Genomic DNA, 17,106 nt, shown 5'->3' with positions numbered 1-17,106 from the left:
AGACTCTAGAGGAGATAGTTACAATTCTTGATGAGTTGTCTGAAGATGCAAATCAGTGGCCCTCTGAGAGTGCTGAAGAAGATTAACTGGTGTTCATCAGGTTGATGCTAATATATCTGTGCAGGTACAACTTGATGTTATGGCCAAAGAAATACGGAACTTGACCTTAGCCTCGATACAAAATGATTCTCACGCATCTTGTGATATATGTGGAAGAGGATACCCTACTCATGAGTGTTAACCCTCAATTGAAGAAGTAAATATTGTGGGAACTACAATGTGACTCTGACTAGGGCTCTTGCCCTAATTCTCGAGCTCCATCAGTTGGTTCTTAATAAGTCTTGGAGGTTGTACTGTTTCTTGGAAGTCCAAGAAACAACCTTGTGTCTCTTTGTCTTTAGCAGAAATAGAGTACCGGTCTATACACCGGATCGTTGCTGAGCTAACCTTGTTAGTCCGACTCCTTAATGATCTTTTTGTTTCACCGACCTGCCAATTCCACTTCACTCTGATATTCAGGATGCCATTCACATCACGAAAAATCCTATTTTTCATGAAAGCACTTAGTATGTGGAGTTGATTGTTATTTTGTGCGCCAAAAGTGTTAGGCTAGGCTTATCTCATTGTCTTTCGTTTCATCCCACTCTCAGCTTGTTGTTCATTTTACGAAGCCTCTCTTTGGGCCTATTTATGTGTCTCTTTTGAGCAAGTTGGGGATCCTTTCTTGCCCCTCCAACCTGGAGGGGCAAGAAAGGAGTATTGTCGTTGAAGATTTCACAGGATTTGATTAGAAAAAAGTTGAAGCTTTGGACTCAAGTTAGCGCGCTAAGGTTCTTTTCTCGCTAATTGTCAGTGTGTGTTGGATGAAATGAGACAAGAAACCCAAGTATATCAGCTGATCCAGGTCGAATTATGTCCAGAACCATACATGTCCATATCTATAGTCTCACTTATTCGTTCGGGTCTTTTAATCTGAGCCATTCGTAGCCTGATTGGATTATAGTTGTACAAATATGAGTGTAAATAAATATTTTCGAATAGTTTGTAAAGAGGGCTTAGAGTTAGTTGTTAAATAGCTGCTTCTGTATGCATTCTTCTCAGATTGGGTCTATGGAATGAAAATCATTTTGACTTTTTCCAAAATTCACTCTCTACGATTTTATCAACTTCTAAATATTGACCCAAAAACAATCTTTTCAATGAAGAAGCCATTATTCCCTTGTAATGAATAAAAGAAGTTTCTCGTCCTCCAATCAAAATTCCACAACCTAAAAAAGGAATTTTCCAAACTAGTTGTATATCACAGTATTTTCCAAGTGGAATTTATCCACACACACACACAATCCACTTTCGTCCTTTCCCGAGTGTTAACCGAACAACACATACCATCTACGATTCACACATCCTCCTTTACTTGTTGCCACCGCTGTAACTCCCTCATCCTCATTCTCCCACTCCCTCCGCAAACTAAATGTTGCCTCTCCAATCTGTGCCGACGACTAACCTGCAAAATTCCAACTACCTTGTCCCGTTTCGACTTCATCGACCCTAATTGAGGCTACTCAAGTTCCTTTTTGTTTCGTTAATTATCTAACAATTCAGTACAATTTGCTAGTGAAGAACTGGTCTGTTGCCCTGGTTTTGTATTTTGTCAATGGTTATGCTGTGAGAGCAATTTATTATATAAAGCTGAATAGGTGTGAGTGATTAATAGGACTGATGTTCAAAAGCAACAATGTTACCGCCAGGCTTTTTGAGCGCCAGATTTGTACCCCTTCTCCTGGCACCAGTGTATGTCTCTTCTTCTCCCTTTTAATTCCCCCCCCCCCCCCCCCCCCCTTTTTTTTTTGTTGGTATTTTCATCTTTGTACTTCTAATTATGCTCACTGCATACTTATGGTCCCTTGGTTTATTGGTTAATTCTGATTTTTAGTCCTTGTGATGTCTGATTAAGCATGTTTAGCCTTCAATTAATTGAAATGTGCATTTTGGATCCATTTTCTTGTGAATATTCACTAATTTACCAGCATTTTAACCGTTCAACCATTTTATTACCCATGTATTATGTTAAACTTGTATTGTTACTCCATACTTTGAGGGTAATATAGTTCTAAAAAAGTCCAAATATAATACATATGGGGACCAAAAACACTCATTTTAATTGATTGAAGGTTAAATGTGCTTAGTCTGATCACAAGGACCAAAATCAGAATTTACCGATAATTGAGGGACCAAAAATGAAATTAATGGAACAGCTGAACCCTTTAAGCATCAGAGGTGTTATCACTGTTAATGAAATTATTTTCATGCTTATGCTCTTGGTTTTGTAATTCAACTCCCAAGCTACAACTGCGAGACTAATACTTGTTTTTGAAGACCCAAAACTGAAAGACGTAACTTCATGAGTTACCCTGAAAGAATAGTAAGGTGCTGAAAGCAGGGAGAGAGGGAGCTCTTACTACAGATCTCCTCTTCGTGAAGATTTGTTATGACTTCGCTAAAGTCATCATCCTTTACATTCCAACTATTACTCGCTATTACTTATTTTAATCAACATGTAGACATTGTTGCCAATCTTTACTGATAAAAAAATGTGGTCAAGCTATAATCATACTTTGTCCTATATTTTGTATTTGATACTATATGTCACCGACCCTTATATCCAACCAAACATTTGAAAACCATCCAAAAAATAATTTCCAAGGTACGACATGCTCTATAGAGAACATTTTCCTCCAGACCAGACGCAACTATGGTTGCCTAAGAATACAGATTCACCTTTTGCAGATTCATCGTGCCAGAAGATTTTATGAGAACATTGTACCAAGTTATACCGTATATGATGTTGAATGTCCCGACCATTCATTTCGCAAGTTCACGGATGATGGTCTATATCTTGTAAGTTTCAGCCGAAATCATCAGGATCTGATTGTTTATAGACCAACATGGTTGTCATTTTCCTGCAAAGATGAAGATTGTGATATTCATGATCTTCCTTCGAAAGCCAGGAAGTTCGAGAGCTTCTTCACGCAACTGTACAGTGTAACTCTTGCTTCTAGTGGGGAACTTATATGCAAAGATTTCTTTCTCTATATGGAGAGCAATCAATTTGGACTCTTTGCAACTTCAACTGCACAAATTCATGATGCTCCTCCTACTGGAGGGGCAATTCAGGGTGTCCCTTCAGTTGAAAAAATAACTTTTCACCTTCTGAGGTGTGTAATCAGTCCCAACTATGAGTTTCATTAGCACTTGACATATATTTTGCTCTTTGAAGTTATTATGCTTGCTTTGTTGTGGTTTGGTTTTATTCACTTAGGTTGGAGGATGGAGCTATACTTGATGAGAGGGTTTTTCACAATGATTATGTTAATTTGGCACATAGTGTTGGTGCTTTCTTGTATGATGATTTGCTTGCTATAGTGTCCCTTCGTTTTCAAAGAATACACATCCTTCAGATCAGAGATTCTGGAGATCTTGTTGATGTACGAGCAATTGGGGAATTCTGCCGTGAAGATGATGAACTTTTTCTCAATTCCAATTCCCAGGTAAGTATTATGGTTCGAGTTTTTTAAGTTTAGGTTTAAGTTTTGTGGGATGCTCATTTCTTTGACTTAAAGAACCACTCAGTGCGATATTGACGTAAAAGAGACAACTTCTATCTCTTGCAACTGTCGTGATATAGAAAAGTGAAACACTTGTAGATTAGCCATCAGAAGATAAATGGTTCGTCCAGTAAATTTTAGTTCCATGAAGCACTAACCAAAAGGCAATTGTGTCTTCTTTCCCTCCTTTTTGTTTAAATGTTCACAGGCTGGGTATAACCTAGGAGTTGGACTTCTAATGTCTCTCCACAGTAGTAGACTCACCACGATATCTGTCCTGTCATTACGTCAAAGAGGTCTAATGGATCTTGTTTGTAGATCTTAAAAGCTTTTCAGCATTCCTTGTCAGTCAACCTAAAAGCTATTTGTCAGTCACCATGTCGAAAGGTTTTCAGAAATACACATGCTTTTGCCCATTTCTCTCACTATATTTTACTCTTTGCATTTCAATTTGTTTGAACCTTTTCGGAGTGTGAGGGTCAAATTAACTAATTTTCGGTGTGAATTCGGACATAGATACTTTAAGTTTTTTGAAATAAAATTTACATTAGGGATAAGATCTGTGTACACACTACCCTCCCCATACCCCACACTACCCTCCCCAGACCCCACTTGTGAGATATACTGGGTATGTTGTTGTTGTATTTAGAAACTACATAAAAAGTACTATAAGTCACAATAGTTAACAATTCAAAATATTTGAAAATTATTTGCAAAAAACATGGTCAAACTAAACCTTGTTTGACTCCCAAAATAGTAAAAGGTTCACTCTTTTTGAAACGGAGGGAGTATTTTATTTTGGGTTAGGGTAGGCGAGCAAGGAGGATGGTTTATTTCTTGCTTACTGGGGTTTTGAAATTGACAAGCGGTTGGGCATGCTAATCTCTGACAGTAACCTATTGCATCAGGTGCTTGTAAATCATGTTGGAAATGGTTTTCATCATGGTCTGCCTGATCCAGAGACTTCTTTCCTGAGTGGTATAAAGCAGCGGCTGCTTTCATTTATATTTCGAGGTATATGGAATGAAGAAACTGACCAGACCATGGTTAGTAATAGAATATTGAATTCCTTGTACTTTAAGAGCTTTAGGATGTTGTTTACGTATTTAATTTGTTATGTTGTCAAAGCAGTAAATCATAGATTGTTCTGATTCTGAAAACTTGACATTATTTTCTAGTCCTTAAAGTGTCATCTTATACCGATTTTTCACCTCATACATCTAGAGGTATACAACTATTGGTTTTAGATGTGTGCTTTGAGGGAGGTTTCTCTTTTCTGAATAAAAATTTATTTGATAGTTCTGATAAACTGGAATGATCACATTTACTTCTTCTATAACTGCATTGATCACATGTTTGGACTTTGCCAATATCTAAATGCTAATAATAGAACATCTGCTTGCTTATCCCAAAAAACAAAATGCTTGAAAAACTCATTGTACAGGAGAGCAATGTTTCTTACTTAGCCTCGGACTGCTGAACAGGGAATGAGTTTGTAATTTGATACGTAACCTAAAATGCAACTCATCAAGGATTAGTCTTTCTGGATCCTGTGTCCATATATTTTATGGAACCTCGATCAAAAGGAGAGTAGTCTCTCATGTTATAAAAGATTTAAGATGACCACTGTGAAATGGATGTTTTGGTACTCTCTCATGTCATAAATTATTTAGTGAGACCACTGTGAAATGAGTGTTTTATTTGTGAAGAGCAAGAAGAAACTATCAATCACCTTTTCCCGCACTATACAACTGAGGTTGGAATACATATGATGTTTGTTTCGAATGGAATGGGTAATGCCAGGTTCAATTGTTATTTGTATCTGTATGGAATGTTTGTCTGGTCTGTAAGGAAGTAAGGAGACTTTGGGATATAACTCCTTTACGCGTTATGTGGTCGTGTGGAAGGAATGAAATAGAAGAGGGTTTTGAAGCTAGATATTTTGCAGTGTGGAGTTCTGCATATGGTTTGCTTAAATGCCTATTTTTTGGTGTAAGCAAGATGTAAATGACTTACATGATTTCATTTATCCTTTTATTAGAACTATATACCTTTTGTAAAACCATTGTACTATGTTGGCATCCTTGCTTGTTTGAATGAAATACTTATAAAGAATTATTATGAGAATTCAAAAGGGTTGGAAGGCAGACAGGCGAGATGGAAAGTGATGGTAAAGGACTCTTCACAGAGGTGTGTTATTATCTTGGAAGGAACTTTGGACCTTGGCCTTGGCTAAATTTTTTTGGATTAAAAAAATAATTTTATTAATGTATGAGAAAGTTTCTATATATAAGAAGTGTACCAGTAGAGAGGTTTACATAAAAGTATGATTCAATACTAAGTACACCTAATCTTCTATAGAAACTGGGGCCTCATGGATGCAGCAAAAGGAAACTACATAATTAGGCATAGTTCTTCGTTGTTTATGTGGATGATATTATTATAACAGGTGGTGATCATGAATGCATTATTCATCTTAAGCAGCATTTTAGTGGCCACTTTCAGACTAAAGACTTGGATAGACTAAAGTACTTCTAGGCATTGAGATGGCGCAATCTTATAGTGGAATTTTCATTTCACAGAGGAAATATTCCTTGGACATATTGTAAAATACTAGCATGTTAAACTGCGAACCTGTTGATACTTCTTCATTTACTGATAGTGTGTTAGCCAGTTTCTCCGGACTCCATCTTACAATCATTGGAACACAACAACAACAACAACAACCCAGTAAAATCCCACTAATGGGGTATGGGGAGGGTAGTGTGTACGCAGACCTTACCCCTACCCCGAAGGAGTAGAGAGGCTGTTTCCGAAAGACCCTCGGCTCAAGAAAACAAAAAAACAAAAGGACAAACACCACAACAATCATAGGAAAAATAGGAACACCATGAAATCCAGAAGAAAGATGCAAAGCAAAAGGAGACAATATTAGTATCACCACAGCAATCATAGAAAAAATTGGAACACCATGAAATCCAGAAGAAAGATGCAAAGCAAAAGCGATAGCTAGTAAATAAGACCTGCGCTGAAAAGCGAAATAGTAAGACACAACATTGCCACTAGTTATTTTAGACAAAAACCCTACCTGGCTAGTCCCACAATGGTACGAAGTAAGACAAGACTCAACTACCTCCTAACTTACAACCCTAATACTCGACCTTCACATCTTTCTATCAAGTGTCATGTCCTCGGAAATCTGGAGCCTCGCCATATCCTGCCTGATCACCTCTCCCCAATACTTCTTAGGCCGTCCTCTACCTCTTCTCGTACCCTCCACAACCAGCCGCTCACACCTCCGTACCGGAGCATCTGGGCTTCTCCTCTGAACATGTCCGAACCATCTAAGCCTCGCTTCCCGCATCTTGTCATCAATGGGAGCCACGTGCATCTTCTCCCGAATATCATCATTCCTAATCTTATCTATCCTAGTGTGCCCGCACATCCACCTCAACATCCTCATTTCTGCTACTTTTATCTTTTGGATATGTGAGTTCTTAACGGGCCAACACTCACCCCCATACATCATGGCCGGTCTAACCACCGCTTTATAGAACTTACTTTTGAGTATCGGTGGCACTCTTTTGTCACACAGGACTCCAGATGCTAACCTCCACTTCATCCATCCTACCCCAATACGGTGTGTGACATCCTCGTCGATCTCCCCTCCTCCTGGATAACCGAACCAAGGTACTTGAAGCCGCCTCTACTCGGGATGACCTGTGATTCAAGCCTCACATCTACGCCCACTTTCCCCGGCTCAGCGCTGAACTTACACTCCAGGTATTCCGTCTTCGTCCTGCTCAACTTGAAACCCTTAGACTCAAGAGCCTGTCTCCAAACCTCCAGCCTCTCGTTAACACCGGCTCGCGACTCATCAATCAGAACTATGTCATCGGCGAATAGCATGCACCATGGCACCTCCTCTTGATTATGGTGTGTTAACGCCTCCATCACCAGGGCGAATAAGAACGGACTGAGCGCAGAACCTTGGTGTAACCCCATTACAACTGGAAAATGCTCAGAGTCGCCTCTTCTGTCCTAATCCGAGTCTTAGCTCCATCATACATGTCCTTAATCGCCATAATGTAGGGAACTGACACACCTTTTGCCTCCAGGCATCTCCAGAGAACTTCTCTAGGAACTTTGTCATACGTTTTCTCTAGGTCAATAAACACCATGTGCATATCCTTCTTCCTCTCTCTGTACAGTTCCACCAACCTCCTAACAAGGTGTATAGCTTCTGTAGTCGAACGGTCCGGCATGCACCCGAACTGGTTGTCGGATACAGACACTGTCATCCTCACCCTCGCTTCAACCACCCTCTCCCACACTTTCATGGTATGACTCAGTAATTTGATACCCTTATAATTGTTACAACTCTGGATATCACGTTTGTTCTTATACAATGGAATCACCGTACTCCACCTCCACTCATCCGACATCGTCTTCGCCTTAAAAATAACATTAAACAACCTAGTCAACCACTCCAAACCTGCTCTCCCCACACACTTCCAAAATTCCACCGGAATCTCATCTGGTCCGGTCGCTCTGCCCCTACTCATCTTACGCATAGCTCCCACGGCTTCCTCAACCTCGATACGCCTGCAGTATCCAAAGTCACGGCGACTCTCGGAATGCTCCAATTCGCCTAGCACAATATCCCGATCCCCTTCTTCATTCAGAAGTTTATGAAAGTATGTCTTCCATCTCCTAATCTGGGCATCTTCCATCAATACTCTACCATCTTCGTCCTTGATGCATCTCACTCTGTCCAAATCCCGAGCCTTCCTCTCTCTCCACTTGGCTAGCCGGAATAACTTCTTCTCCTCGTCGTTTTTCCACAGTTCCTCGTACATACGACCATAAGTCGCAGTCTTAGCCTCCGTGACCGCCAACTTAGCCTCCTTCCTAGCTGCCTTATACCTCTCCATGCACGCTCGCCTCTCCTCCTCACCTATGCTCCCCACTAACTTCAGGTACGCGAACTTCTTCGCGTCCACTTTACCTTGGACCACTTCATCCCACCACCAGTCTCCTTTGTGCTCACCAGAGACGCCTGTCGAGACCCCTAACACCTCTCTCGCAGCCTCCCTAATACAGTCTACTGTCGCTGACCACATAGTGCTCGCGTCACCACTGCTCCTCCAAGCTCACATAGCCGTCAACCGCCCCTCCAATTCTTGGGCTTTATCCTTAGTTAAGGCTCCCCACCTGATTCTCAGTCTTTCTCGAGTAGACCTTTTTCTCCTCTTTAACATAATACCAACGTCCATCACCAAGAGCCTATGCTGCGTCGCGAGTATCTCACCCGGAATCACCTTGCAATCCTTGCACAACCCTCTATCACACCTCCTGAGGAGGAGATAGTCAATCTGAGTCTTCGCCACCACATTTTGAAAAGTAACCAAATACCCCTCTCTTCGGAAAGCTAGAGTTCGCAATCACCAACCCAAAAGCCTTAGCGAAGTCCAACAGCGATGTACCTCCTCCGTTCCTCTCCCCAAAACCGAAGCCTCCATGCACCTCGCCATAACCACCTGCGGTCGACCCAATATGCCCATTGAAATCCCCTCCTATGAATAGCTTCTCAACAGGCGGAACCTGGTGCATAATCTCATCTAACCCCTCCCAGAAGCGCCGTTTAACCTCCTCATCTAGGCCGACATGCGGCGCATAGGCGCTAACGCGTTTAGGGTGCACTCTCCAACCACCAACTTAATAATCATCAATCTATCATTCGCTCGTCTAACCTCAACCATAGACTCTCTAAGTTCCCTATCCACAAAGATGCCCACTCCATTCTTACCTTTCTGGACTCCTGAGTAACAAAGTTTATACCCGTCTGCGTCCTTTGCCCTCGACCCTACCCACCTTGTCTCCTGGACACACGCTATATTGACCCTCCTCTTCTGGAGGATCTTCGCCAATTCTATAGACTTACCCGTCAATGTACCTACGTTCTATGACCCAATTCTCAACCTACAGACACCCTTGTTCCCTTTACCTCCCTTGCCTCCCGCCCCACCCCTAACCCCTGCTCTACCTCCCGCCCCACTCCCCGTTTCCCCTGAGGACATGACCTCACTCGACCATCCCAGACCACAGCCACTATACCTACGGCAGAGTAAGGGGAATCACTATCACACACAAGGCAACAGACCAAACCAGAAGAAGACAAGTTGCAACTACATGCACACTAATACAGTGAATAAACTAATACAAACTAAGATGACAACAATTTAACTAGCACAACAAAGGGAAACTGGAAAACGGGAGGTACCAACTCACGCGAGTAGAACCTTGGAATTGTCTTGGATAAAAGGATAAAAGGCAGCTGACCCAATATTAACAAATAGCAAATTCTAAGCAAGAACAATAGAACCTGAAGTCACAACGAGTGCCGAGAAAGGTGTTGTCCACAACAGCTATGTTTTGGAAGTTCCCGCCTGCTTCGCCCGAGGCTCGCAGGAAAATTGTCTCAGTCGCCGCTAGGCTAGGTCAGTGCGCCAGAAAATAGGGGAACGGGGGTGGAAGAGACGAGGTATATGGGAGAGAAAAAAAGGAGAAGAAGAAAAGGGAACAATGATCCGCATTTTAAGGTATATCAGTCACCCGTATAATGTTTATTGTAGGAGGATATAGGAGAGACAAGTATTATTGGATATTTTGATGCAGATTAGGAAATGTGTTCTAATCGGAGGAATCTTAATATCTTCAAAAAGCAAAAAAGCAAGACTTATTAGCTAGTTCAAGTGCAGAGGCATAATACCGAGCAGTTACTTTAGCTACATGTGATCTTATATGGTTAGAACAATTTCTTCAAGAGTTGAGGTGTGATGGAGATGCACCCATGAAATTGACATGCAACAATCAAACTGCAGTACACATTGCTGTGAATCCACTGTTTCAAAAGAACAAAGCATATAGAAGATGAATGTCATTTTATTTGATAAAAGATTGAATCTGGGTGCATGGCGACAGGTTTCGCCAACTCAAATGATCAGTTTGAAGATATTCTTACAAATTTACTTGGTGGATTTAGAATTGAGCATATTTATGGCAAGTTAGGAGCGTACAATATGTATGCTCCAACTTGAGGGGGAGTATTATATTAGGAAATTATTATATGGCAAGAGCTCATTCCTTGTACATATAGAGGCAAGGCTTGGAATCCAAATAATTGTGTAAATATGAATAGGACTTACTAGGGATTACTTTCCTTTCCCTTTTAGGATTCCTTGTGAACACCATATAAACTCCAACATGCTAGAGGGAATCATCAAACCATTCATTCTCAACATGTCTTCTTTTATCATCTTTATAGTGACAATCTTATTTTCCCTGACACTGGTTTCTCTTTTCAATAATCAGCGAGTGCAGTGCCTGAAGAAGAAGTTTTACTTCCACTTTCAAGATTACATTGACTTAATTATCTGGAAGGTAGTGCTTTAACTTCAGCTTTTGTATGTTTTATTTAATTACCCAGATGCTCTGCTAAAAACTGGATATATTTAGTTGCATCTGGTCATCTCCTATACATTTCCTGGTCCTGATTCATTTCCTCATCATTGAACATCTCACTACTTCTTGACTGCAACATGAGCAGGTACAATTCTTGGACCGACATCACCTATTGATCAAGTTTGGCAGTGTTGATGGTGGGGTGAGATTTCCTTTTTTGCTTTAATGATTTTTGTACTATGGTCTGATAGTTAGCTCGATATAGGAACCTTGTGAGAACAATAAGATTTGACGTTCAAAATAGTTGAAATGATGAATTCTGTTTTCTTTTATCCACATAAGAGAAGTATCTGACTCCTTACATTAACTCTATCTTTAAACAAATGATAATAAGTAATTGGACTTGTCCCAGTGGGAATAGCTTGACCAATAGTTAAAGAGTAGCTGCATCAGAGTTTTTTATAATTTACTTGTATGGAATTCAATTATTAGATGGGTTTCTATTGAGGCCCATTTCTCTCATCCAACCATAGAGCTGAATCTGCTTTGGGTTTCAACTGATAGATCTATATATAAGCTCATCTTGCCCCTCTAAATTTGTTTGGAATTTCCTAAGTTGCAGACTAATATAAGTTATTCCGGCAACTTATAACGTAAGTGTTAAAATTTTAATCAATTGATTAATGTTGCAGAGTCGTATTTTAGGATCTGTTTGTTTCAATGATTTTTAGTGGCCCGATGTCTCTTGTACTGTTGCTCTCTATGGGAATAGCTTGACACCCAGGCTTGTTGGATATTGTTGAATCCACAGGTATCTCGAAATGCTGACAGCCATCCTTCCTTTTTTGCTGTTTATAATATGGAGACTACTGACATTCTTGCATTTTATCAGGTATCTGTGTAATATTCAAGTGCTCTACTTTTTGTTATGCAAATTTATCTGAGCTGATCTGTTTCTATTTCCTTTAGAACTCAGCCGATGAGCTCTATTTCTTGTTCGAGCTGTTCAGTGACCACTTTCATGTTTCATCCAGAAGTTCATTACATATGAACTTCATGTCCTCTCATTCAAACAACATCCACGCCCTCGAGCAACTAAGGTGCACAAAGAATAAAGCAGCCAGTTTTTCTCAAGTAATGTTCTCTTAAACTGACAAAGTTTTGAAGTGCTTAGGTTTTATTTCAGAAATGTTAAAATATCTTTTCGAAAGACTTCTGCAGTTTTTGCAAAATTTCTCTCAACCAAACACCATTAGAGATGAGGTGTTCAGTTTCCCCCAAAACTGGAAAACTTTACCCCGATGGTATTTGGTTGGAAAAAAGATTTTAGAAAATTATTTCACTTTTTGATTTCTGAAAATCTTTTTTCACCTGTTTTGAAAGAAACACCACCGATGTTCTTTTGCTATATCTCATTTGTATTTTCTTAGTAACTGATACCATGCTGTTTCTTAATGCAGTTTGTTAAGAAGATGATGGCCTCCTTGCCTTTTAGTTGTCAGTCTCAGAGTCCTTCCCCTTATTTTGACCAATCTCTCTTCAGATTTGATGAAAAGGTCTGATTCTAAAATTCAATCTCTACATATTATGCGAATGCCACATGATAAATCCATATCCGGGACTAAAATCATGGCTAGGTTTATCTGGGTATCTAAACGTGATAACCAGCTGAATGAACTCCATGAATGATTTCCTTCCCTCTTTTTGTTGGGTTGGGGGTGTTCGGGACATTCATAATACTGACACGTGGATCCTATCATAAAAATATAATCTTCTTTTCTTTTATGTGTTTCAGTTTGATAGGGCACAAAGTTTAAGAATGTAAAAAGAATTTTTGAATCTTGTGGTCTTTAAATCAAATGTGTCTAACAATACCAAAAATGCCCTTTGAATCTTGTGGTTTTAAACATGCCATGTCATTCTGTTGTTAAGGTAAAATGAGAATGATGAAATTAAAAGCTTACTAAATATAGGAAGGGATGTTCGTTTTTAATAGGCTTAAAAGGAAAGTAAGGCACACAAATTGAAGCAGAGGGAGTGTTCTTTTTACTTTTTAACACTTGTTCCTGAAAATGATAGTTATTGTCGTCCATGGCTGGCATTAAATGGAATTGCACTATTCAAACTATTATGATATGCAATGTGTATTTACATGTGGTTAGTGGAAATAAAATTCTTCTCTAAATATTGAACATGGTGAAAAAACTATTCCAAAGAGGAAGTGGAATGTTCTTGAGTTAAGCCTGGCTTAGGAGTGTCAATGTATCTACAAAAGTGTAACCAGCCCAATCTTGAACATGATCAACGAGGAATATATTATATAACCTAAACTAACCTAACCCATGACTTCTGGATCAGGGTAACCAAATTAACCCTTAAGAAAACTAGGAAGAGTTTGTTTTTGTTTGTTTTTTGAGGTTTTGCACAGCTGGCTGTTTCACTCTCCATACTTTGACATACCGTTCTTATGTGTAAAGGGAAAACAACCACGCTCCTCTATGAACAAAAGAACTTTTTTTGTTTGATTTGGTAGGGATATTTCTCTTTATTTTCGTAAATTCTCTCTACCCTTTTACATATACCGTGCTGTGCTAGTAAAAAATTCTTTTTGGTTTAGTTTAGTATGTATTTTCTCTCTCTACACTTTTCATCCACTTTGTGCTGCTACAAAGAAGAGAAAGGTTTTGGTTTAGTTTGATGGGTGAATTTCTCACTTTACGCTTTTAGTGTGTTGGTTTAGGGGATATATCTCTCTCCGTACTTCACACTTTCTTTTCGATAAAGAAAAGGTAGGTTTTTTGCGTTTGGTGGCTATAGTTCCCTCTCTACCCTTTTACACACTATCGTTTAACCCTTTTTTTTGGGTTTGGTATGAATTTTTCTCTTTACTTTCACCCATTTCCACATTTACACTTGCACATTTTTCTCTGTACTAAAAAAGTAATGTTATTTTATAGTTGATATCTACTAGTTGCTAATAGGTTTTAGTCTTGAAAGAGAACCTTTTTTAATTATTTTACTATTATTATTATTATTATTATTATTATTATTTATTTATTTAACTTATTTTCTCACTTTGATTTATTTGGTATGATGATTGCATGAGTTGAACTTAATTGGAGAAGTGAGGATTCATATAGCCGATTCCAACTTATTTGGGACTAAGGCATAGTTGTTGTACTTTCACCCACTTCCTCCCTATATAGAAAGAAACTTTTATTTGGTTTGGTGTGTAATATGCATCGGACGGAGATTGGCCCTCGAGTGCAAAAGCAAAAGGGAGCTTCGCAAGACCACCCGTCAAGCAGGGACGAAAGTCGGCCTTAGTGACCCGACAGTGCCAAGTGAAGGGCCGTAGCTCCACGGATAAAAGTTACTGTAGGGATCGTCCCCAAGAGCTCACATCGACGGGAAGGTTTGGCACCTCAATGTCGGTGTCTGCATCTATCAATAAAAGAAATATTTTGACTCTTTTGTATATACTTTTCATTGTTTACACTTTCACACATTTTTCTCTGTAACAAAAAATAGAGTTCTTTTGGTTTAGTTGGTAACCAATTAAATGATGAAAGAGACAAACAAATGGGAAAAAAGGTTTTGACTTGAGTGCGTCAGACTATGTCCCATTATTTAGTCCAAATTAACCAAGTGCTTACTGACCCAAGTAAACGTTGGGTGGCTTGGGTCATTGACCATTCATTGATGCAACACGCTTTAACTGCCAAAATTTGGTTCAACCTACCCATTTGACACCCTAGTCTGGGTTAAGAGAGTTATCCATTCCGGATGGACATGTTATCTTATCTAACAATAAGCTGAATCATTTAGATTTTTTTCTTCTGTAATAGTGGATAATAACTTTGGGGGGGGGGGGGGGGGGAGGACAGTATCTTTTTGTCTTTGAAAATTTCAAATCTGACTGCAGTTTTATTATTGCAATCATGTAGACAATGTTGAGAATAATTTGTAATTGGTTTTTTTTGTTGTTGATAAAGTTAAATCATTTGTAATTAGTTTACAGCTGGACTTCCATAAGCAACCTTCATTTAATATCATTCTGATACTTCAATAAAATTTGGAACATGTTGGCTTGTTTCTTTGCCGTTCATCGTGGTCTATGGAGTCCTTATTTTCTTCTTACCTACACCCCAATGTGCAAATTTTGTTGAATTGCAATCTATAAGTGTTGATTCTAAACACAATGTTGGCAATTTTCTGAAACCTTCTTTTGCAGCTTATTTCAGCGATTGACCGCCATAGACAGTCTACTGACCATCCAATCAAATTCATTTCAAGGAGACAACTTAATATCCTGAAATTCAAAATTAAGCCAGGTACTAATTCTTTCATTAAGAAATCTCGACAAGCTTCATCGTTTTCTGGTTGTGAATGTTGCTTGTTTCGTATGCATATTCTTAATGCACATTTATGCCAACAACACTATGCTTGTTATTAGGACCCGAAGCCGGAAGCACGGATGGGCGGACTAAGAAGATCTGTTCCTTCCTCTTCCACCCAATATTACCCCTTGCAATTTCTGTTCAACAAACCTTGTTTCTGCAGTCATCAGTTGTAAATATCCATTTTCGTCGGTAATGCAGAGACCTATTTTATATGTTACCTATTTGCTTATAAGTTTCTCTATTAATAGTAACTTCTAGTTTGAAATCAAGCTAGAAATTGCAAATTGATTAAAACTGATGCATAGAAATGCTATTTTTCTTCTACTCACCTTTTCTGCACTACATACACCAGAGCCAGATCCCTTGGTAGAATGCCGAGTGTTAGTACGGTCATTAGGATTTTTTCTTCTGTAATTCATTGTTGTATTCAGCTTTTCTTTTCTAGCTGATGTACATTCAGATATTTATTTGTGTGGCAGAAAACTGAGAAGACCCTTTTTAGTTATGTGACTGCTGTAGACTCTTTTCGGGTGTCCGTCTATTAATAAATTAATATTCAAGCCAAGCGAATGCTTCCATTATTTAGTTGTATTTCTAAGATTGTTTCAAGCTAGGAAACAATACGATGATGCACTAATATGAATGTGAATTAAGGTCAGGAGGTTAAGTAAGCAAATTCATGCAAATTTTGTGGTGGGACTATTATTACTAGGGGTGTCAATGGATATTTAAAAATCGACTAAATCGATCGAACCGTACCGCACCGAACTGATTTTTAGGTTTCTTTTAATAAAACTGTATGTTTTTATATAAATATATAACCGTACCGATAATTAGGGTAGGCTTTTAATTTTATGAAACAACAACCCAGTATAATCCTACTAGTGGGGTTTGGAGAGGGTAGTGTGTACGTAGACCTTGCCCCTATCCTGTGGTGGGGTAGAGAGACTGTTTCCGATAGACCCTCGGCTCCCTCCTTTCAAGAACTCTGCACCTTGCTCTTGGGATGACTTGAACTCACAAGCTCTTGGTTGGAAGCGGAGCGTGCTCACCACTGGAGCAACCCACTCTTGTCATTAAAAATGCCAAACCGTACCGAATAAATTTACATTAAAAATATATATTTATATATTAAATTTAAAATAAGAAAAGCATTAAATTTTTCCTTGGGCCTTGGAATTATGAAACAGTTACAAGCCAACAAGTAATTAAACTTAAAATTCTAATTTCCAAACCTATTATATTACTCCTACTGAAACTAAATTATTTCCACCATATTCACTAGGAAGACACAAGATATTCTAGCGATTATTAGTAGCAAACTATAATGTATTGAATATGTTTCCTTTCGTATGAATTAAATTTATATTTTCGAATATTTAATCTTCTATAGACTTTAGTCTTAAGTCTCATCTTGCTTAATATTTTTTCATTTATGTGATTCATATTTTCTTTGTCTTTGCTTAGTCTTTTTTTTACGCTGCTATAGAATAGTTGATGGGTCTATACTCTGGCCATCTTTCATGTTTTCTTGATTCATCACCCTTTAAAAAGTAAAAGTTTCTAAAAAGTTTTGCTAAGTCCGATCCTATAAAAGTATGTATGTTATTCCATTCTGTTTCTACTAGTGATTT

General features: G+C 38.9%; 1 protein-coding gene across 3 annotated transcripts; it reads left to right on the top strand.

The window, feature by feature from the left end:
• The first annotated feature begins 1,320 nt into the window (after positions 1-1,320).
• Positions 1,321-15,977, top strand: LOC104113351 (light-mediated development protein DET1). 3 transcript variants are annotated; one of them, XM_009623479.4, is made up of 12 exons: positions 1,321-1,791; positions 2,788-2,898; positions 3,009-3,215; positions 3,320-3,548; positions 4,514-4,651; positions 10,980-11,048; positions 11,215-11,271; positions 11,881-11,961; positions 12,039-12,203; positions 12,530-12,625; positions 15,304-15,403; positions 15,526-15,977. In XM_009623479.4, the coding sequence occupies exons 1-12, from the start codon at positions 1,736-1,738 to the stop codon at positions 15,663-15,665; spliced, it is 1,449 nt and encodes a 482-aa protein (XP_009621774.1). In that variant the 5' UTR covers positions 1,321-1,735; the 3' UTR covers positions 15,666-15,977. The 3 variants fall into 3 exon arrangements, 2 of the variants coding, with proteins under 2 accessions (XP_009621774.1, XP_009621773.1); XM_009623478.4 differs by having other exon boundaries at positions 2,788-3,215; XR_001972702.3 differs by lacking the exon at positions 15,526-15,977 and having other exon boundaries at positions 2,788-3,215; positions 12,039-12,169.
• Positions 15,978-17,106: the final 1,129 nt, after the last annotated feature.

The sequence above is a fragment of the Nicotiana tomentosiformis genome, chromosome 1 (assembly GCF_000390325.3).
Source record: "Nicotiana tomentosiformis chromosome 1, ASM39032v3, whole genome shotgun sequence".
Lineage (NCBI taxonomy): Eukaryota > Viridiplantae > Streptophyta > Magnoliopsida > Solanales > Solanaceae > Nicotiana > Nicotiana tomentosiformis.
This window is presented reverse-complemented; position numbering and strand designations above follow the sequence as displayed.

What these genes read in the sequence shown, in the direction of transcription:
- LOC104113351 (XM_009623478.4), top strand. Translation starts at nt 1,720, where the DNA reads ATGTTCAAAAGCAACAATGTTACCGCCAGGCTTTTTGAGCGCCAGATT. An exon ending in TCTTCAGATTTGATGAAAAG is followed by an intron (nt 12,626 to 15,303) that starts GTCTGATTCTAA and finishes CTTCTTTTGCAG; the next exon opens with CTTATTTCAGCGATTGACCG. An exon ending in GAAATTCAAAATTAAGCCAG is followed by an intron (nt 15,404 to 15,525) that starts GTACTAATTCTT and finishes GCTTGTTATTAG; the next exon opens with GACCCGAAGCCGGAAGCACG.